Source organism: Neopelma chrysocephalum, unplaced genomic scaffold (genome assembly GCF_003984885.1).
Source record: "Neopelma chrysocephalum unplaced genomic scaffold, ASM398488v2 Primary Assembly neopelma1_321, whole genome shotgun sequence".
Classification (NCBI taxonomy): Eukaryota; Metazoa; Chordata; class Aves; order Passeriformes; family Pipridae; genus Neopelma; species Neopelma chrysocephalum.
The window spans coordinates 151,503-172,015 of NW_020897984.1; the positions used below are offsets into that span (position 1 = coordinate 151,503).

At 58.1% G+C, this 20,513-nt stretch overlaps 3 protein-coding genes across 3 annotated transcripts; all 3 read right to left on the reverse strand.

Moving 5' to 3' along the window:
• Window positions 1-222: 222 nt before the first annotated feature.
• Window positions 223-2,274, reverse strand: PPP1R27 (protein phosphatase 1 regulatory subunit 27). Its single transcript, XM_027705191.1, has 3 exons — window positions 1,836-2,274; window positions 683-833; window positions 223-515 (listed from the first exon to the last, which is right to left on the reverse strand). Exons 1-3 carry the CDS (start codon window positions 2,044-2,046, stop codon window positions 392-394), a joined length of 486 nt encoding a protein of 161 aa, XP_027560992.1. The 5' UTR covers window positions 2,047-2,274; the 3' UTR covers window positions 223-391.
• Window positions 2,275-4,217: 1,943 nt separating this feature from the next.
• Window positions 4,218-12,482, reverse strand: P4HB (prolyl 4-hydroxylase subunit beta). Its single transcript, XM_027705189.1, has 11 exons — window positions 12,260-12,482; window positions 11,850-12,056; window positions 10,936-11,069; window positions 10,605-10,742; window positions 8,200-8,304; window positions 7,794-7,919; window positions 7,370-7,570; window positions 6,639-6,759; window positions 6,248-6,429; window positions 5,725-5,811; window positions 4,218-5,253 (listed from the first exon to the last, which is right to left on the reverse strand). Exons 1-11 carry the CDS (start codon window positions 12,420-12,422, stop codon window positions 5,167-5,169), a joined length of 1,551 nt encoding a protein of 516 aa, XP_027560990.1. The 5' UTR covers window positions 12,423-12,482; the 3' UTR covers window positions 4,218-5,166.
• Window positions 12,483-14,789: 2,307 nt separating this feature from the next.
• On the reverse strand, window positions 14,790-18,326 carry ARHGDIA (Rho GDP dissociation inhibitor alpha). Its single transcript, XM_027705255.1, has 5 exons — window positions 18,118-18,326; window positions 17,755-17,838; window positions 17,194-17,270; window positions 16,972-17,035; window positions 14,790-16,463 (listed from the first exon to the last, which is right to left on the reverse strand). Exons 1-5 carry the CDS (start codon window positions 18,305-18,307, stop codon window positions 16,264-16,266), a joined length of 615 nt encoding a protein of 204 aa, XP_027561056.1. The 5' UTR covers window positions 18,308-18,326; the 3' UTR covers window positions 14,790-16,263.
• Window positions 18,327-20,513: the final 2,187 nt, after the last annotated feature.

Here is a 20,513-nt window from a genome sequence, read left to right on the forward strand (position 1 = left end):
GGCCCCGCCCGTCGCCGGGCAACGCGCGGCCCGCACCGGGCCCGCCTGCGACACCGCACGGAAGCGCCGCTGCGCGCAGGCGCGGCCCCGCCCCCCCGCGTCCCGGCCCCGCCCCGAGCGAGTCCCGGTACCGGCCCCGCCCCGACCGAGGCGCGGCCCCGCCCAGCCCCGGTACCGACCCCGCCCCAGCCCCTGCCCGTACCCGGCGCAAGACCCGGCGGAGGCGGTGACCGAGATGCTTTATTGGAAAAGTACAAAGTGGTTCCCGATTCGCGGTACCGAGCGCCGCTGCCCGGCCGCCGCCCAGGCCCAGCCTGGGCCCAGCCCCGGCCCTCGGGTGGGCGCAGCCCCGCCGCCCCGGCCCTCGGGGCCGCTCCTCGCCGCGCCCGCCTCAGCGCAGCGCGGTGGCTCCGAAGAGCTGCACCAGGTCCTCGTACTCGGGGTCGATGAGGTCCGAGGGCTTCTCCCCGTCGTCGGTGGTGGCCTCCAGGCTGGCCCCGAGGGACAGGAGGTACCTGCAGGACACGGAGCTGAGCCGCCGGGCCGGGCATCGCCGGGCCCGCAGCCCCGGGGGCAGCGCAGGGACCGGGCACCCCCCGGGAGGAGCCGCCCCGACCCCGCTCCATCCCGGCGCTGTCGGTCCTGGGGCTCTGCAGCACCGGGGACCCTCGCAGCCCCTCACCTGGCTATGTCAGCGTAGCCATCGCTGCAGGCCATGTGCAGGGGCGTCCAGCCGTTCTCATCTCTCTGGTGGATGTCGGCGCCGTATTTCACCAGGAGCTTGACGCAGTCCAGGTTTCCCGTCAGCACGGCCTCGTGAAGAGCTGCCATGCCTGGAGGGACAGGAGGTGTTAGCCCTGGCCTGGGGAAGGGTTCTCCATGCTGAGCTCACAAGTGCAGGTTGTGCACAGCCCAGGAAAGGGGGGCCAGGAACCCTCCTGCTCAGGGAAAAGACTGTGGGGAAAGAAACAAAGACTGAGGAAGCCAGAGGAGCTGCCACGGATTCCTCTTCCCCTTCTGCGACATAAATACCCTGTCTGGGGTGGTGCAGCACCCACTGCCCTGGCCAGACAGGACAGAGGGAGGGAGAAGGAGTTGCCCTGTACTCAGAGCAGCTGCCCTGAATCCTGGCTGAGACTCACACACAGACACAAGAAGTCTCTGGGGTCCTGCTTTGCCTGAGTTTTGGGAGGTCCTCACTAATTAAGAATCAGTATATACGGGAGGAAGCCTGGGGTCATTTGAGCCTGTCTATGTCTATGTGGCCATGTGACAGCAGAAGCTGAAGCCAAGCACAAGAAAAGGACAAATCTGGGCTCTGTACCAGCCCATATGGATCAAGGCATTCCATAAACAGTTGCTGTTGAGGTTGGGTGCAAACAGAACACAAAGCCTTCCCCGTGAGTCCCCGGAGCCAGACATGCAAGAGGGAGCAGTGTTTGTGAGAAATGGGCAGAGCCAGGAACAAAGGCAGAGCCTTTCCCCGCTCTTCCTCAAGCTGGGGTGAAGACAGGAGCTGGGGTCCTGCCCAGAGCTCACAGACCAGCCTGTGCTTGCTGCTGCTCTTCCAAGTCTCACCACACTGCAGGTGCTCTGTTGAGCCTTGGAGGGACCTTGGGGCCAAGCTCCCCCCTTCCCACGGCGTGTGCTGTTGAGGGGAGATGTTGGGGTCCTGGCTCTTGGGCCCTGCTGGGCCCTGCTGAGGGCACTGCTCCTCACTAGGGAGGGACCCAGCTCACTGCAGCTCTGCCAAAGGTGGCCCATGGCCCGGCTTCCACGTCCCTCGGTGCCCCAGCAAGCTGTGCCACAGTTCTGCTGACCCCGGCTGCACTCACCAGAGGGGTAGATGGTGTCCAGCGTCACCTTCCTGGCTCGTATGAACCTGCCCACCTGTTCCAGGTCCCCCTGCTTGATGTGGTCCTGAAAGACGACGTCGTTGGGGAAGTGCACGGTGCGGGAGGCCCTGAGGCGCGGGGCGTACCGGCCGTACCGGTACACGGGGCAATAGTCCCTCATGCTGGCAGCAGCCTTCAGGCACAGTGGCATGGGGGTTGCTCAGCACTCGGCCCAGCCCCTCGCTGCCCTGCTCTCTCTTCTTCTGCCTGTCAGGGCTCTCCTTGCTTCGGACCCGTGCTTTTCCCCTCACTGCTGTGCTCCCGCCGTGTCCGTGTCCGTGTCCCCCGCCGGCACGTGTCCCCTCACCGCAGGGAAGTGACAGCCACCGTGCCCTCCTACGCTCCCAAGCTGCATGCAGGAGGTGGCACCTGGCACCCGCAGCTCACCCGCAGGCCCCTGGCCCAGGACTGATGGTTCTCTGGGGGCACCGTGTTATAAAGGCTTCCCTGGGCTATTTTGGGGACATGCAGCTCATGCTATTTGCCATGATGCTTAGTAATTGAGCCGCCCAGGCCCACGGCCTCCCACTTTTGGGCAGAAGTTGGTGTCTCATCTTACACCCACCTGTTGATGTGCCCATCCAAGGGGTCAAATCTACTCTTGCATGGATAGCCCTTCAGGGGAGCCTGGAAGCAACTTCCCAGCAACAAGCCCTCCTGGGAGAAGGGGCACAGGCACGATTGCCAACAGAGGGAACTGGCTGCTCGTGTCCTGACCGGCCAGCGCAGTGGAGACACGCCAGGGCTGTGGTGCCAGAGGCATCCAGAGCTGTTCACCCTTCTGTAGCTGCATGGGACAACTTGAAAGAAGCAGGAGGAGCAGCGCTGCCCAGCACGGAGAACGTGACCGGTGAATCAGGTGTCCCCTGTGCTCGGGTGGGGACAGAGGTACTGCTGATGCTCCCGAGGCAGATGCAGAACCAGAAGCCTGCACTGCTGGTCCCTGATGTTCCATGTCCTACTTCAGACTGGGAAGCAGTTGCTGGTGAGGACAGACTGCTTCGAGCAGCCTCAGAGGAACGGTGGAAGAACAGCACCACCACCAGACGATTCCTGCCTCCAGTACTCTCCAGCTACACTGTCACAGGCCCAAAACAGGCCACCTGCCACAGACAAATCACTCAGGTCCATCAAGCAACTACCGCTTTTACCCATTAAAGTTTGGGCATGTCAGACACACGAGCATTTTGTGCTCTGGGTTGTGCTGATGGGGATTGTCCAGGCAGATGTGTCAGAAAAAATCCCTGTGCTGCTTTAGGAGTCAGGGATTTCACTCTGCCTCTCCTGCAGCAGACCCTTGCCTCAGCCCCAGCAGCGTGGTGAGCCACACACCTGAGAACTCCTGCCCTTGTTTATCTACTGGCAAACATCGATCTCTTGGCCAACTGTCTGCTCGGGGTTTCATCAGCCAGAACACGGCACTGGGGACAGAACACTTCCAGCCTGCTTTCTTGGAACAGCAATTAGTCACATGCATGAGATGGCTGCTGAAGTCCTGCTCTGCCACAAGGTGCCTTGCACTAGGAGAAGAGCCCCCTCCTCTTAGCTGAGCACGGCAAGTCTCAGCCCAGGAACAGGAGAGAATCACTGCAGAGCTCAGCCTTGGTTACACTTCAACTGGCTCCACAAAATGGACCTTTTTGAGCTGAGTCCTAGACAGCACCTTCCAGTGGAACTTCTTGCTAGTGGGGCTCCTTTCCTCCCCCCCAAAACACAAGGCAGCTGTCACAACCAGCCCAGGCCACCAGCACTGCCTGATGTTGGGGTGCAGCCCTGGCAGCTGGGACCCTGCCCAGGAGGCTCGAGCTGGAGAGACAAGTGTTGTCCAACACCCCTGTGCCACTGCCTCGGCACACCTCTCCCCACTGACAGGAACCAATAGCTCCCCCCGTTGCCCTCTAGCCTTACTGTGCCCTCCCTGCAACATTTATAGCGTATTTTCAAACCAAAATACCTTCAGCAGCAAGCAGCATGTTTGGAAATAGCAGTGTGGCTCACAGGGTCATGTGAGCCCAGCTGGCAGAGCCACAGCAGCCCCAGCATGCCCTGGTTCACTGGTCCAGAGCAAGGTCCCCTCATGCCAGCCAGCTGGCCCAGGGGCCACACACTCCCAGAGCCAACTCGCCCCTAACAGAGCACCTGCACGAGCCCGTGGAATCTGGACAGGGCTTGGGCAAATTTTTTTCTCCTTTATCAATTATGTGGAGAAAGCTGACCCACACCCCAGTGTAGCAGAGTCCCTCAAGACTCAGCCTACAATTCTGATCCCTTTGCAGGGCAGGTTCAAATATTCTATACTTTGAAGAAGACCAAGAGACATAATAGTATTAAAATCTCAACTTTATTTGGCCATCAAATTCAGTACCAACCAATGTTATTGTAGCAGAATGCTAAGAACCAGGCTGATGCAGCTCAGGCCTTTGAGGCACTCCCCCAGTCGTGTTCCCAAACCCCAATAATTGCAAATGTCCTGTTTGATCTGTTTATCAGGCCCTCCCCCACCACCCACCTGCCAGGTCAGCCCACCCAAAATAATTCATAGAAAGGGATCGCAAGTCTTGCCTTTGATCAAAAGGATGGAGACACTGCTGGTGAGCCAGTGGCCATCTCCACCCTCAGAGCCTGCCACAGCCAGTGCACACAGTATTCCACCCTTCCAGGTGTTTGGAATTGTCATCTCCAAGTGTCTTAAAGCAGAGGGGAAAGGAACATCTGGCCACCATGAAGAGAAGCACCTTCACATACACCTTTCCCCAGGAAGCCATCAGCCCTCTGCCTCTGCCCCCACCTATACTGAAGGCCCACCCCAGGGAAGAACAGCTGAGGCTATTACGGACCCTGCCAGGTGCAGAAATCAATTATGGGCTTTAGTTTTAAAAGAGGAAAAGAAAAAAGCTTTCTTGGAAGATGTTAGTGGCAAGGCTCCAGACTGTCAGGCCACTGAACTCCTGGTAACACCTCACAACCTCCTGCTGCCCAGAAGAACAGAATACTCCAGACAAAAGCTGTGTACAAAAAAGTACATCACAATAAAAAAAGAGCCCAGCTGGCTGGGCTGGCTCCCTAGTGACAGCTCCCTTCTCAAAAGCCAAAAGAAAGAAAAGTCAAGTGTACAGACAAGTGAGGGTAAAGTGTTACTTTAAAAGCCAATCCCTGGATTTCCAGTCATTCACCTTCTGCTTTAAATCTTAATGGGTTTCTGACTCCCTGGCTGCATCACAGCAGCCAATTTAGTGTCTGATTTTTTGGGTGATGTAGATCAGTCTTCTCTTTACAATTCATCCTTTTGGAGTTTCTGCTCATCCTCATCACCTTCCTCAAGGTCCGTCTCTTCATCTGTCTCCAGGTCCTCCAGATCCTGTGGGGGTTACAGAGCTCCTGGTTTCTGGCACCTGAGGCAGATCCAGAACCAAGCACAGAGCTGCAGCTCTGATCTGCTCACTGCCCTCTGCCACGTTAACAAAACATCCAGTGAGGAGCTTCCAACTAGACACACAGGTACGTAGCACTGATCCCACAGTCCAGCTCCAGGTGCTGAGCAGGAGTTCCCCAGGGAACAAGCCCTCAGTGCCCCAGCAATGCACAACCACAGCACTGCTGCTTCACACACCCACTGGGTGCTCTGGAAGAGGAGCCCGGTGCAGGCTCACAGCCAGCCAGGCAGCACCTGAACAGGTCACACTCTGGGCACTTTGGTTCACCAGCAATATCCTCTCCTGCCACATAACAACCCAGGATCTTACTTAGGACTGAGGATTCAGGCACAGCACCAGATCTGACCTGTGCTCAGCGTTCCCAAGGCCCAGAGTGCTCCATTCACATTACTCACATCATCAGCTGCTGCCCCATCCTGACCTCCGCTCTCCAGGAATTTTTTGAAGCCTTCTAACGTCCTCTCCCCGTTATAGTCAATGACCTACAGAGGGAAAACATGAGGATACTGGTTATGGGCACTACTGACCCACGCCCCTGGGGAGGAGAATTCTCTTTCTGAGCAACAGTGAACATGCCAAGCAAAAGGGAATTGAAAAATTCACCTTCACCCATATGAGACGAAGGAAAACAGCTCAGCCACTAGACTTCAGAGATCACTGCGAGGAAAGAATAGCCTGCAGATGAGCACACTGTCCTCTATGCTCCCTCTTCTCCCCATTCCCACTTCCCACCCCCCACAAAATCTTTCCCTACAGCACAGCCCCCCGTAAAGGGTCTCGGGTGTCCTGTAGACTCGATGTGTTCTATCCCAACAGAATGCAGAGCCCTCCCAAAGGCCTTGTCCAAGACACAACTCCAGCAGGCAGCTGAGCATTCCCGTGCTCCCTGGCTGTGCCACCACACCAGCTCCTGCTTACATTTCTGCCAGGGCCTGCAGGGAAGAACTTGAGTGTGGGGAAGCTGTGGATTTTCACCGCCTCCACTTCATTAGCTGTCGAGTCCATCTTGGCAATGACAATGTTCTCATGGTCCCTGTAGATCTCTCCCAGCCTGTCCCAGATTGGAGCCAGCTGCTTGCAGTGACCACACCACGGGGCATCTGTTAATTACAGAGACAGAGCTGTACCAACAAACTAATGAGGTACCACCCCTTCCCAGCCAGACAATTCACACACATCTTTGCAACCAAGGCACTGCCTCTGGGGCCTGGACTCTGCAAAATGCTTTCTCCCTAATCATGGTCACACAGTATTTTGGCACTCCTTTCACACACCAGTTACTTGGAATCAGCTGTAGGAAGATACTCACAGAACTCTACAAAGACATTCTTATTCTCATCAAAAGCTACTTCTTCAAAGTTCTTCCCAACCAGAACTTTGACAGGCTGCTTATCCCAGTCTTCAGGAAGATCCTGACTCATCAGGTGGGGCTAGAATAAGAAGTGAAATTCAGAGATTGTTGGCTGCTTGGACTGAACACGTGATCACATATCCTGGAAAATCCAGGTTTAACCACCCCCCTGGTGCCTCTGTCACAGGCTGTGAGCAACCAGATGAATCAGTCACTTCCTCTTCTCCCACAGAAAGTCTTCTTTGCACCCTGACCCAGTGGGAATAGCAGGTGCTGCTGTGCAGAGAGAAGGCCAGTGGAGCTCTGCAGGAAGGAGGCAGCACTGCTGACAGCCCCATTCACAGGGGACTGGGCTTTGCTGCACCCCACAGCCCCTCCAGGGACAGGCACAGACAGCTCTTTACACTGTGCCACAAAACTCACACCTTCCACGGGCTCTTGGCAGAAAGAGCAACTGGAGAAACAGCACAGTCCCCACGGGCAGAGCACGAGGGCTCAGCTGTGCCCAAGTGCCAGTACCTACAGCCCCCATGCCCCAGCAGCTTTGCCCTTCATTCCTCAGCACAAAGCCCAGGGGATATTTCGTGCAGGAGACAGAGGAGTTCCTCAGACTGGCACAGCCCCTCACAGGGAGTGTTTCTGTTCCTTCTCAGCCAGCCCATTCACCATGGCACCATTTATCCACATACCTTGATCTTGCCCTCCAGGAACTTGTTACAGAACTCTTTGATCTTGTCTGCTGTCAGCTCATCAGACTCAGGTTTGTATTTGGTCATCTCTTCCTCCAGGGTGATCAGACGTACAGCTGGGCACTCTTCCTTCTTTAGGCCAAAGAACTCCAAAATCCTCTGGTTGTCACTGTGGTCACTGTCTATGAAGATGAACAGGATCTTGGGAGGAAAAAGTGAAAGGCAGGAGGTGAACACGAGTGCCTCATGGCTACCACACTTCACACGTGCAGCCACACAAGTGCAGTTGAACGGGGCTCTCTTCCTCCCCTGTCCCAGCAGAGAGAACTGGCTGCAAGTTCCCTCCACAGCTGCTCCCTGCACAGGCAGGGCTACACTCCTCTGCAGAAGGCAGTCAGCTCAAGATCTAAGAAATCCATCTCACCTTCCCTTTGAAGTCCCCAGCTGCACTCTTGAAGTTGTCCAGCTTCCCCTGATAGTCAGACACACTTTTGGGCAGGAACAGCAGAATATGAGTCTTGATCTCTCCTCCAAAGATTTTAGGAGCAGTCTGAGGAGTAGAAAATAAAATTTATTTTTGGAAGAGAGGCAAATCAGTGTCCAGACCAGTTTGACTCTGCTATTTTGAGCAACCCCCAGGAGCCTCCAAAACTGCAGAAAGCTCTGCACAGCAAGCTCACATCTCCTTTATCCTGTGTCCTTCCCACTTCTCCATACCCCCAAACTAGTGTCAGCTCCACAATAAAACGTCCATGGAACCTACAACTGGAGCTTTGCTATATTCTTGCAGCAGCCATGGGAAGGGCCTCACCAGGTATCTAAAGACTCACCTGCTCAGTGAACTCTATGACCAGAGGCAAAGAATTAGACTTGATGAAGTTCAGCAGATTATCTTTTGTGAGATCCCCTTCAAAGTTGTTTCGGCCTTCATCAAACTGCAAGAACAGACATTCTTTATTAGAACACTTCCCACACAAATCTCTCAAAGCCCTCACACCAGTCACTGCCCCAAGGGATATCAGCTGCACTCATTCAGAGCAGACTTCCACCTCAACAAGGTCACCACATGTCCACATAAAGTCTGGATTAAGGTATCTGCCTTCCTGGCAAGCAAAGCCTTAAATCATTCCCCAGCAGGAGGTGAGCAGCAACAACAGCCAGCTCTGATCTCAGCCTTGCTCTGCACCACCACGAAACCACTGATGGAGCAGGTCACCAGGAAGGACCCTGAGCAGCCACCTCCAGCCCTGCAGCACAGGCAGCTCCTGCTGCACAGGAATCAGTGGTGTCAGGGCAGACACTGCAGCCAGACAGTGCTGGGAACATCTGCCAGCAAAGGCCTGCAGCAAACAGTGATTTCCTCAGCTCTGGGAGGTCATTCCAGTCTGTTGTTAGAGACAACAGCACACAGAGCACGTCCTACCAGAGGCACCAGGTCCTGTTTTACACAGGGCCATCACCCATATCCCTGACCAGGATTCTCAGAACCCTCTGGCAGCCTGGAACAGGAACAGCTGTAGAGACCCATCAAGGTTAGAGAGAGGATGTGCAGGAGGGCACTGGCAGGGCCACGCTCGGGTTGCTGGCAGAAGGAGAGTGGACTCAGATAACTTTGTTAGGGGAAGCACACCAGCCCCAGCAGAAAAGCTGAGGACAACACAGCATTGGAAAATAACTTTGCAAATGCTTTGAGGAGCATTGCAGGTCACCTCAGTGCCTCCAGGACAGCTGCTGTGAGTCTGGACAACTCACATGGAGTAACAACAAGCCAAACCCTCTCAGTTCAGACCCAACTGACTGTAAGGAACTGAGCCAAAGCCCAGGAACTGAGCCAAAGCCCAGAAACAACACGGTTGACAAAATGAGCCATCAGGTTCTTCTGCCCCAGTGTTTGGTTACTGTGGGTGCTCCTTTTCTCCTTGGTTTGGAGTGGACACGTCCAAGAGCTCCCACGGCACTGCCCTGCCATTGCATGGGACAGGAAGGAACCACCACAGGCTGGACAGACCTTGGCTGCTCCTTCCACAGAGCCCAGCAGTGCTGCCCCATCCCAGCCTGGCACAGCACAGGCACTCTGGCTCTCAACATGCCTGAAGGGGGGCCAGGCCCAGAACTCTGCCCAGCTCAGCACCACCCAGAGCAGGGCACACAAAGCTACCCACACGACAGGAGCGAGGCACAGGTACCAAGTGAGCCAAGAACAAACACTGCTCCCTTCCCTCCTGGCTTTGCTGTGCATTTTGAGCTCGTTAGTCAGATAAATTACCTGCATCCTCAGCCACAGGGGCCTCTGACTCAGAATTTAAGTCTACAAGCTTCTAGCACCGTAAAAATAACTACAATGCCAGAGATGTAGTGGAATAAAACACTATTTCAACCAAATAAAGAATGAGTCTTGAGGCTGTCTTAGGTCATGCTGGGCAGAGCGATGACTGATGAGATTACAGGTTTAATAAGTCTGAACCCAAAGCAGCTTTGTCCTGCCTCACAGCACCCAAGGGTGCAGAGTCACCAAGCCTAAGGAGCCTCTCCTTGTCTGCTCAAACCTGGAATTTCATCCCAGTGACTGGATCTCCATGCCTCCATGGGTACATTTATCTGTGATTCTGTAGGTAGCCAGCATCCCTCTGCACATAATCCCCTGCCCCAGTCCAGTCAGTTGGAACTGCAGATCACCTCAGGAGTTCCTCTGGAGTGCCTGGGCTGCAGAATCCACGGGGCTGAGACCGAGCAGCTCCTGAGCACAGTGGGGACTGACGGCAACAGTGAGCAGGGAAAAGCAGCTCTCTGAGCCACAACCAAACAGCACCACAGCAGCCAGAGGGCTCAGCTGCTGTTCTCTTGAACCTGTCTGAGTCCCGGGGGCCTCCTCAGTTACAGCCACAAGTGCTTTAAACACTGTGTGACTCTTGCTGCACTGTGGGGAGCGCAGGAACAGGGAAGCGAGCGAGGGAACAGCCTGGACCCAAAGCCCAGCAGCTCTGGGAGGGCAGCACAGGGCTGGGAGATCGACAAGGCTGCACTCTTCAGGTCCCTGTCATTCTCCCATCCTAATGAAAGGGCCAAGGCTCTGCTCTTCCCCCCGTGCCCTGAGGCTTGGGAACGCAGCCACACTGACAGCACAGGTCCTTTGCTGTTTTGTCCAGGGCTGCTCTTGTCTGAGTCTGACTGATTAGAGAGAAGGGAAGAGGCAGCAGACCCCAGTGTGGTGCTCAGGCTTGGCACGAGCCAGTACCTTCTTGAAGAGGACAACGCCGTCCTTGCTAAGCTGGTACTTGGAGAAGACATCAGCACTGGAGGAAATCCCAAAAGGAATATCATCCACGGCTTCTGCTGCCGACAGGAACTCCTTTGCAGCCTCTGATGCCAAATCCTGGAGAGTAAAGAAAGGTGTCTCACACAGGCCACATCACCTGGAGCACTCACATCTCAGGGCTCAGCCCAGAGAACTGGAAGATCAAGTAAGGCAGGAGAGCGAGAGTTGCACAAGGCACAGGGCCTTCCTCAGCCAGCAGGAGGGCCCCGGACACGTGTGAGAGCGTCTCTAAGGGAAGCACAAACTCTACCTTGAAGAAGCCGATCACCACGACCTCACTGGAGTCCACCAGCTCTGCTGCTGCAGCCGCGTCGCTCAGGGTGGCGGCGGCCGCGCCCGTGCGCTTCTTCAGCCAGCTGACGATGTCCTCTGCTTCCCTGCCAGCTACACCGGGAGATAACAGACACTCACTTTCCCCTGCTCACCGAGTGCAAGACCACAAAACTCTCAGGCTTTCAGAGACCTTTCAGCAGCTGGTCGAGAGGTCGGCGAGAATCGAGATATCGTTTACGCAACCTTTCCCTTTCACTCCCGGTGTAATTAAGCTAATCCATAATTGATAAGTCAAGGTACAAGGGGCTTCCAGGAATTCATTCTTCTCTCACCTCTAGCCCAAGTCCTTAAACTTTGACCAGCAGCACAGCACTTCTCCAACACCTCAGTATTACTCATACAAATACATCACCTTTACCTTCCCTGATTACTATTCCGGATGTTCCCTCAGTGTCCAGCACTGGCCTGGCTTAGCTGAATTCTGTTGTGGCCTTCCTTGCAGCTCTCTCACACTCCACGTTTGCCCCCTCACCCAACGGCCCAGGCATATTTCTAGTTCTGGGCTCCACATTGCTCAAATCAAGTCAAGCCACAGCATAAAACGAGCTCAGGTCACTTTGGTTTCCCATGCAAAAGCAATTCCATCTGCTCTAGCTCACATTAGGGATCACCCCAGGTTCAGGTGAGGGAGCCCACGGAAGGTTGGCCCGTTCCCCGCCAGCCCAGCGCCGCTCCCGGGTCGCTGTCACAGTGGACCTTGTCCAGGCACAGCAGCACAGCCCGAGCTCGGGGCCAGGTGCGGGGACCCAGCGCCACGTCGCTGCCCTCTGCACCCGGGCGGCTCGGGGCTCACCGGGCCCTACCCCCGCCCGGCCTGACCCCCCCGCTCACCCGTGTACTCCTTGGGCGCGGCCTTGTCGCCGTTCTTGAAGAACTTGATGGTGGGGTACCCGCGCACGCCGAACTGCTGCGCCAGCTCCGACTCCTCCGTGGCGTCCACCTTGGCCAGGCGGATCTCCGAGCCCTCCGCCTTCAGCTTCGCCGCCGCCTTCGCGTACTCAGGGGCCAGCGCTTTGCAGTGCCCGCACCACGGGGCGTCTGCGGGACGGGCCGTCAGCGCCAGCCGGGCCCCCCCCGCGCCCCCGGAGCCCCGCAGAGCCCCCGGCCCGGCCCCACCCCCGCCCGGGGAGCCGGTCACTCGGCCCCTCCTCAGGCCCCGACCCCTCCGTCCCCCAGCCGCGCCCTCCGTCCCCGGGGCCGCCGCCCTCCCATTCCCTCCAGCCCGGCCCTGCCGCGCTCACAGAACTCGACGAGCAGGTATCGGTGGTCGGCCAGCGCCCGCTCGAAGGAGCTGGCGCGCAGCACCAGGACGCCGTCCTCCTCCTCCTCCTGGGCGGCGGCGGGGCGGGCGTGCGGCAGCAGGGCCAGGCAGAGCAGCGGGAGCAGCGCGCGCAGCCTCGCCATGGCTGATGGCGGCGCTCGGACGGGACGGGACGGGACGAACGCGCGCCCGCGGCGCCGCCTCCGCTTATAAACCCGCCCCCGGCCGCGGCCGCGCGCCATTGGCCGCCACGCCCGCCCGCCATTAGCTGCGGCCACCGCCCGCGCCGCCGCGCGCCTCCCATTGGCCGGCGGGGCGGGCAGGGCCCCCACCCGCCGCCGCGGGTTGGCCGCCGGCCCCGCGTCCCGCCCCCGGGCCGCCATTGGCCGCTGTCCCCGCGGCGTCGCCGGCGATTGGGCGTCCCCGCCGTCTCGCGCGGCCGCGGCCCTCGAACGTGGCACTCGGGAAGCGCCGGCGGGCGGCACTGCGCGTGCGCGCGGCCGCAAGCGCGTGGTGGATCCTGACTGGGCCGCGCGCACCACGTGACTCGCCGGGGGCGGGGCCCGGGGTACGTGACCGGCGGGTGCGCGAGGACCGGCCCGAGCCCCCTCCTCGCTCGGTCCCGGTTCGGTCCCGGTTCCGCCCCCCCTCGAGTCTCCCCCCGTGACCGACCCCAGCGGGGGTGCCCCGGCAGCCGCTGGGGGTCATTGCGGCAGGGAGGGCCCCGGGGCGCTGCCCCTGCCCGGCACGGGCGGCTCCCGCGCACGGGGACCCCCTGAGCGCTGCAGCGGGGCCGCCCCGGCGCGGGGCTGTGGCACTCCGTGTGCTCGGCGGCTCTGGCACAGCTGGCGCTGTGCGGGTGCTGAACTCCCTGGTGGGAGCTCTTGGTGCTGGCTCGGTATCCCTCAGTGTCCCTGTGCCTGCCCCGTGGACACGGCACCGGGCTCTGGTTTTCTTTAAATCCCCCTAAACATCCCTGTGCTGCAGAGCCTGCCCACCGTGGTGTCAGCACGGCTCCAATGTCTGGTTGGGGGCTGTCAGGTGGGGCAGGGGGTCATTCCCACACCCACCAGCACAGCAGGCCCAGGCGCTCAGCCGGGGCCCTCCAGCTCTGCAAGATGTTGTTTCACAAATTCTCCCTGGCCCCAGTTCTCCCAGTTGCCTTGGGCAGACAGAGGTGGAAGCTGCTGCAGCACCGGACAAGGGGAACGGCCCAGGCTGCTCCTGAGCAACCTCTGGCCGAGGTTCGTGGGGTGTGTCACCTGGAAGGGGATGAGGTTTTACTTTGGGAGCCGCAATTTAGGTGAATCATCCCTCCCACCCAGCCCGTGACTGGAGCTACATTTGTGGGTTCACACCAGTCAGGAGAGCACAGCTGTCACTCCAGGTGACAGCAGGGACAACGTGCCAGGGAACACACAGGCAGAGAATGCCCAGAGGTAGAGCATGGCACAGCTGTCCTGCCTCTCCAGGCCTCCCTCCATGGCACAAACGATCCAACAGAAGCCCTGACACCCCGGGTGTTGAAATCCTTGCCGAAGCACTGGAGTTGCATCAGCTGGGTGCTCCCCTGAGCTGCCCACAGAGCGGCTGTTGGGGGCCAGCCCAGGGGGCCTTTGTTCCTGCTATGGGCACATCTGGGCTCGCTCTGACTGACATGCTGAGGGTGTCAGTTCCCTTCTCCCTGCCCTCCATGGCCCCACACCGCAGGGAGGGCCAGGGGGACGAGGTTGGGCACCACTGGCCGCAGGCCGCAGGGAGTGGCACGAGCAGCACGTGTCTGCTGGAGTGGGCACTGGCCACACACCAGCTCCTGCCCAGCCCAGGCTGCTGCCTTCAGCCCTTGCCTGTTCCCAGTCCCATCATCTCCTTTAGCAGCTTTCCTGGGCCCAGGGAAGGGCCTGTGCTGTGAGCTCCAAATATAAGACAGAGCCTACAAAGTTGTCAGTTACCCTTTTGAGTCTTTGACCAGGAGCAGGGCCAAGCCCCCTTCTGCAGCTTCTCTCACACTGTGAATTCTGTAAAGAGCTTTTCAGGGCTACACTGTTCTTATCCTTAACACAAACATGCCACACGCTCCGTAAACATCCGCAGGCTCTTATCGACTGCCTCCCCTGGATTGTGTTCTCCCAAACACCTCCCTCATTCCTGTGACTGCACAGGAATTTCCCTTCGTTCCTGGAGCTAGAGCAGGCACAATGCCAGCAGGCCACAGAGCTTGCCTGCTGCTCCGCTGGCAAGAGACCCACTCAGAGGCCCCTGTTTTCACGGCCCCCCACACTCCCATCCCTCAATCCCTCACACTGTCAGCAATGCAGAACAGGGCAAACAGCAAGGGACAGATCCTGCACACACAATGCCACAGGGCCCCTCCTCCTCTGGCAAGGGCTGTCCCAGATCCTGTTTCACATTCCAACAAGCCCAGGGGTCGTGGTCTTCTCCAACTCCAGGTGTTTGCAGAAATCCCATTTGGCCACTTCCTGCCAAAGACCCAGCACGGACAGCACACAGTCAGTTCAAAGACTTTATTTAACTGTCATAAAAGGAGAAGCAGACGATGATTCCAAACCTGTTAACCCGGGCCTAGGACTTACAGACAATACGCACCAAATCAAATTAACAAAAACCTCTCTAGGGGCAGGGTGAGGGGAGTTAGAGGCAAAGACGTAGCTACGAGAAAGCCACATGTACTTGGTCCCAGTTCTAGTATGACCTCAACGTGGTAGATCCAAATCTGAAGGCTGCGGAGCTGGCGGGTGCCTGCCCAGCTCCCCAGGGCTCGCGGGGCCCCGGGGGCTCCTTCGCCCCGAGCGCTGTGGCCGCGCAGCCAAGGGTGGGGGCTGCAGGTCTGCAGCAGGCACGGGGGGCCGAGTGTCAAGGCAATAACTACTGACAGGCCAGGCACAGATTTTAAAGGCAGAACAGATACATAAGGCATTAACCGCTTTGGAACACTTGTCCATCGCAAGCTCTTTGCTGATCGCGTCAGGAGCAGCTGCAGAGACAGACTCGTCCACCCTCAGCCCAAAACAGCCAGGAGGGCAGGTGCTGTCCTGGAATTTCAGTGCTTTGCAGCTACCTGGGCTGCAATGAGAAGTGTGAGGTGATGGCAACACTGGTGACCCCCAACCCCCCTGCCCTGCAGCCCCCTCCATGCCACGGGGCACCCAGAGAGCTCAGGACTCAGCACAGGCTGGGACGGGGCCCGGCCGGGCCATTGCTCAGGGTGCTGCGAGGGGTGGCCAAGTGTCACCCAGCATGTCACACCCCCTCCCCTCTGGAGATGTCCCGTCTCGGGTGAGGAACGGACCAGCAGCAAAGCGGGAAGTTATGAATCTTTCCTAATAACCCATGAGGGGCATGACCAAGCTGAGCCCATGCCAACGGATGGGGAGGGCGGGTGGCATTTAAAAAGTGTAACTGGGGCGGGGCCCCCTCCCTAGAGGATACGTGTTACACATTTAAGGCATCATGGTTACAGGGAACATCCACAAATGAAGCTGCCAGTGCTCCCAGGACTCTGAGAGAGCAGAAGGGGCAGGCAGACATGACTTAAGCCAATAAACCTATTCGACAGCTGCCTGGCACCAAAATTCTTCAGCTACTTGGAGGCAGTAGCTACCCTGAGCTGTGCACAGGAAAGCCAAGCACGGGATCCTAACAGAAGCCTCTCCCCTTCGGCACCTTCTGGACAAAGGAAGGTGGGAAGAAGAAAGGGCCTGGCGAGGGAGCAGGGGCTCCCCTTGGTGCTGGGGCAGCACAGCCCCAGGACGGGCAGCTGGAGACCAGATGCAGACAGCATGGTTTGGTCAATGCACTCGGCGATTCTCTGGGGAGGGGGCACGTACAAAACTGAGCTCTCTGGTCAAATGATAACGGGGACGACAGGTAAGAGGGTTCCAATGTCAGCACTTTGGTACGGGGGGGAATTCTACGGTAGCCACTGTCTGATTCACGCTCTCTGGGGTTTGGCCTCAGGAAGGGTTAGTCCTTCCAATCCTTCTTGATGGTCAGGTTCCACTCCCAGGACAGGTGGTCAGTCTTATCATCATCTGTGAACTTGGATTTGATGTTGTAGCTGCCCCGTGCCAGCATGCCCTTTGGGGCCTCTTCCATGGGGGTCAGAAACTCATACTCCTCTGCTCGGGGGCCGTAGCTCCCAACCATGTATTCGGTCTTGTCAACTAGAAGGAGAAAAAGTGGTGTATGGAGGCTGTTCAGGAGCCTCCCTTGCATGTGGGGCAAGGCTAAAGCAAACAAAAGGTCTGTTACTGCCACAACAATCCACAGAAGAGCTGTGAGAACACGTTCAGAGCTCCATTCCCTCCAGGAACAGCTCCTCCTTTGGGTAGCGACCCCCCAGCACCACTGTCAGCTGTGACCTGCCGTGCTCAGAGGGATCCCATGTGCTCAGAGGGATCTCATATGCTCAGGGGAGATCCCATGTGCTCAGAGGGATCCCATGTGCTCAGAGGGATCTCATATGCTCAGGGGAGATCCCATGTTGTGCAACCAGGACCATGAGCTGCCCCACCACTGCAGGCCCAGAGACCTCCCCAGAGCTCCATGGGCCCAGCGGCACCAAGGGCTGTCCCCTCCCATGAGGAGCTGCCAGGCAGCCCCTGTCACACCAGTGGGACGTGCAGGAAGCCCTCACTCACCCCAGGCACTGAGTCACAGAGAAGCACTTACTTTTTACGCCTTTCCGGAACGTGTTCTGGATGTACTTCAACCCTGACACAATCTCCCTGTTCACCTGGAGAGAGAGAAGCAGGGGCTGGGCAGGACATCTCCACTCACACTGCCCACCTTGCCCGCAGAAGGAGCCCATTCCCCCAGCATATTCCCCCTTTGGGGTGCAGGTGCTCCCCGGGCCGGGATCCGCTCGGTCGGTTCCCAGATCGGAATCCTTACCCTAAAGGAGATTTTTATCCGGTATTCCACGCCCTCCTTCAGCACAAACGACTGTTTCTTGTAACTGTCCAGGTCACCTGTGAAGAAGGGAGAGGGTTGCTCAGAACCCCTCTGTGCTGTGTTTTGGGATGGATTTGTGTGGCACAGGCAGCCAGGGCAGGAGCAGCAGGAGCAGGGAGTGGGCCTCGCTGCAGGGCCCTCCCTGCTGCCGGAGCTGGGTGAGCAATGCCCTGCAACAGGACACTGTAGCACAACCATTCAGTTAATTCCAGAGTGTTCCTTTGCAGATGTTTTCCCCAAGGCTGTCACCATCTCAAAGCTGCCACCATGCAGGCTGGAGGAACCGGCCTGCCCCATCCAGCCCCTCACACCTCTACAAAGCACCCAGGTGCTGTGGCACCACTGCCAGGCTCCAGGTGCAGAACGCCCCAGGGCCCAGGCACCTTGCTCTGCTCTGCCTCCAGCACCCACATTTCTGACACAGGAGGGCTTGCCCACCTTGCCACCAGTGCTCCTGCCAGCTCTGCCCAGGAGCAGGGCTGGAATTCCTTCCCAGCTCACCTCTCAGGTCCAGCTCCAGGGGGCCCGGAGCAGTAGTGCAGACCAGGGTCAGTTTGGTCACCACCACATTTGGAGCATTGGGATCTAGAGACAAGTGAAAAGGCTGTTAAACACCTGACACCATCCAACAGGGCTCCTTTTCCTTCCAGGGCACTTCTTGAAAGTGGGAGAACAACCTCTCTGTGAGGGTCAGGGCTCCTGCTGCACCACACCCAGCCCACAGTGCCCCTGAAGGCCACCCCCACCCGTCAGTCCCATTCCGGGGGGGAGCCAGCCATGGGCATGGGGAGCAAGACACAGCTTTGCGCTCCCAGGGGGGAGCAGGAACGAGGCTGGAGGGGACCGACACGTCCCAGGGCTCACCTGCACTCACGGTGACGGATCCCAGCAGCGCCTCCTTGTACTTGCGCAGGCTCTCATCGTCCTTGTCCAGCTCCTGGATCTCCTGGATGCTCTTCTGGGCAGGTGGCTTATAGTTGACAGAGTGTTCGTCCTCCTCATTCTCAGCTGCAATCTGGGCCAGCTGCTCTGCTGTGGGCTCCTGCTCTGCCATCCTCACACGCACGACCCACACTGAGGGGAGGAGGAGAGGTGTGACTGCCCCGAACACCCTCCACAGGCTCCCGCTGTCCCCAGGAGTGCACAACCCTGCCAGGGGCCTCCAGCACCTGCAGAACCCTCCAGAAGCCAGGTCTCATCTTCAGCTCGTGGAGGCCCAGGCAAGAGGGAGGAAAAATTCAATCTCAGTGCTTTGCTTGCGAGTTGGAACAGGTAAATACCCCAAAGCCACAGTGAAAACACTCTCCTCCACAAGGTCCACCAGGTGAGGCTTTCACTTGGAATAAACCCGAGCCCAGAATAAACCTGAGCCCAAAATAAACCTGACTCCAGAGTAAACCCAGTTATCCTCTCCATAACACAAGATTCCAGCTAAGAATAGGCCCCTGTCCCATCACTGGCATGAATGCTGGGAGCCTCTGCTGGGATCTGGCACTCGTGGTTTGTAATTCAGTCAAGTCAGTGCTGTGTGCCAGCTGCCTCGGTGGAGTAGGATGAGACACCTGGCTCAGCCCTTTCCAAGAATCTGTGGCACACGTGACCAGGGAAACAAGCAACGGAGCAAACAAGGTGTGGAGCCTGGCTCAGCTGCTCAGGACTCTGCCCAGGAAATGCCCAACTGCACTGAGGGCTGGGAAAAGGTGATGCCAACACCCCACTAAAATCCTCAGTAAAAACCAGTGACACCCTCAGGAATTCCTGGTGTTCCACAGGGCACACTGTCTGAAGGGTCGTCCCAATGCAAATATCACCTTGGACTTTCTAAAGATGCAGAACAGTCTGGCACAGTTTCAGAAAGGCACCGAGGGGACAATGGGACACCACGGGGCCATACCAGGGCTCTGGCCCTGCACAGCACAAGCGCCTGTGCCAGGAACTTGTCCTGCTGTACCTGTGCAGCTGCAGCTCCCACAGCCCCTGGCACCACCCCTGCACAGAACAGCAAACAGCTGCCCCTTCCACATGGCATCCTCCAACATCCTCACACTGAATGCTGTGGAAATTTGTCTTCAAAGGGACATTTAATCTCATGTCACACATGAGCAACTGATTTCACCCCAGTGTCTCCACATCAGATTCCGTCCCTTCCCTCATGTACTTCTCCCAAACAGCTGTCGGGCTTGAGGACTCCCAGAAGTGCAAAGCAAACGCTCATTCACACACCCTGCACTGCTCCATTCCCCCTCCTTGTGTCCTTGGGCTCTCCTCTGGGCTAGATTCCACCTCCCAGGCACCACAGGTCACTCCAACTCCCACACCTTGCTCAGAGGACACCTGCAGCTTCCAGGAAGTGGAAGTGATGGACTTTCAGCTTTACAGAACTGAAGTCCCAAGTCCCAGATTCCTGCTGACTCCCAGATTCTGTGACTGAGCCCTCTGTGAGAGCACACTAACCACACACCTGTCAGAGCATCCGCCAGCATCCATCCCCCCGTGTAACCCCACCAGTGCTGGAACCCTTTCCTGGGTGAGCATCCCCAGGCACCCTCCACCCTGCGGATCCGCGGGGTCACAGGAGGCAGCAGGAGGCCGAATCTCTTCCCACCTGGGAATTTGCACTCTGCCTTCACTACTCCCTCGAGCCAGCGATTCCTCCCGTATTCTCAGAGTGTTTTGCACAGGACAGAGGAGCTGCAGCAGCAAATGCAGGAACCCCACCTCCTGCCAGGCAGGAAAACTGCCGGGAATATCCCTGCTTGAGTCCAGGAGGACAGTGGGAACCAGCGACTCCACAGCCCGGGATCCCGATCCCACGGCCCCAGGAATGCAGCGTTAGTCAGAGTCTCTTCAGATGAGCTAATCGGCTTCCGATGTCCATCGGGGCTCGGCGCAGCCGTGGACACGCAGCAGCGCCAATTCCAGCGGTCTCCACCCTTCCTTCTTCCCCTGCGACGCAGGGAAAGCCTGCACAGCCGCCCGGAAAACTTGGCTGGAATGCAATCCAGCAATAATCGTTCCTGCAGGGCCCTATCCCAGCCTTGCCCCAGTTCTCTCTGCCGGGACTGGGAGCCAGAACGGCCCGACTCGGCCCGGCTGCTCCACAGGGACAGCTCGGATGGTCCCCAGGGCAGTACAGCGGAGCAGGAGGACACACCCGCACAGGAGGGACGGGAGCCTCGCCAACACTTTACGAGGCCGGGCGCTGCCCTCGGGAATCTGCGCGGAATTTGGGCACTCCCAGGTACCGCTGCTGCACCAGC

Coding starts and splice junctions, on each gene's coding strand:
- PPP1R27 (XM_027705191.1), bottom strand. CDS start 2,046: ATGCCACTGTGCCTGAAGGCTGCTGCCAGCATGAGGGACTATTGCCCC. Junction 834..1,835: donor GGACACCATCTACCCCTCTG/GTGAGTGCAGCC, acceptor CTGTCCCTCCAG/GCATGGCAGCTCTTCACGAG. Junction 516..682: donor GGCTACGCTGACATAGCCAG/GTGAGGGGCTGC, acceptor CGTGTCCTGCAG/GTACCTCCTGTCCCTCGGGG.
- ARHGDIA (XM_027705255.1), bottom strand. CDS start 18,307: ATGGCAGAGCAGGAGCCCACAGCAGAGCAGCTGGCCCAGATTGCAGCT. Junction 17,839..18,117: donor ATCCGTCACCGTGAGTGCAG/GTGAGCCCTGGG, acceptor ACTTGTCTCTAG/ATCCCAATGCTCCAAATGTG. Junction 17,271..17,754: donor CCTGGAGCTGGACCTGAGAG/GTGAGCTGGGAA, acceptor CCTTCTTCACAG/GTGACCTGGACAGTTACAAG.
- P4HB (XM_027705189.1), bottom strand. CDS start 12,422: ATGGCGAGGCTGCGCGCGCTGCTCCCGCTGCTCTGCCTGGCCCTGCTG. Junction 10,743..10,935: donor TGGTGATCGGCTTCTTCAAG/GTAGAGTTTGTG, acceptor TTTACTCTCCAG/GATTTGGCATCAGAGGCTGC. Junction 7,920..8,199: donor TCATAGAGTTCACTGAGCAG/GTGAGTCTTTAG, acceptor TCTACTCCTCAG/ACTGCTCCTAAAATCTTTGG.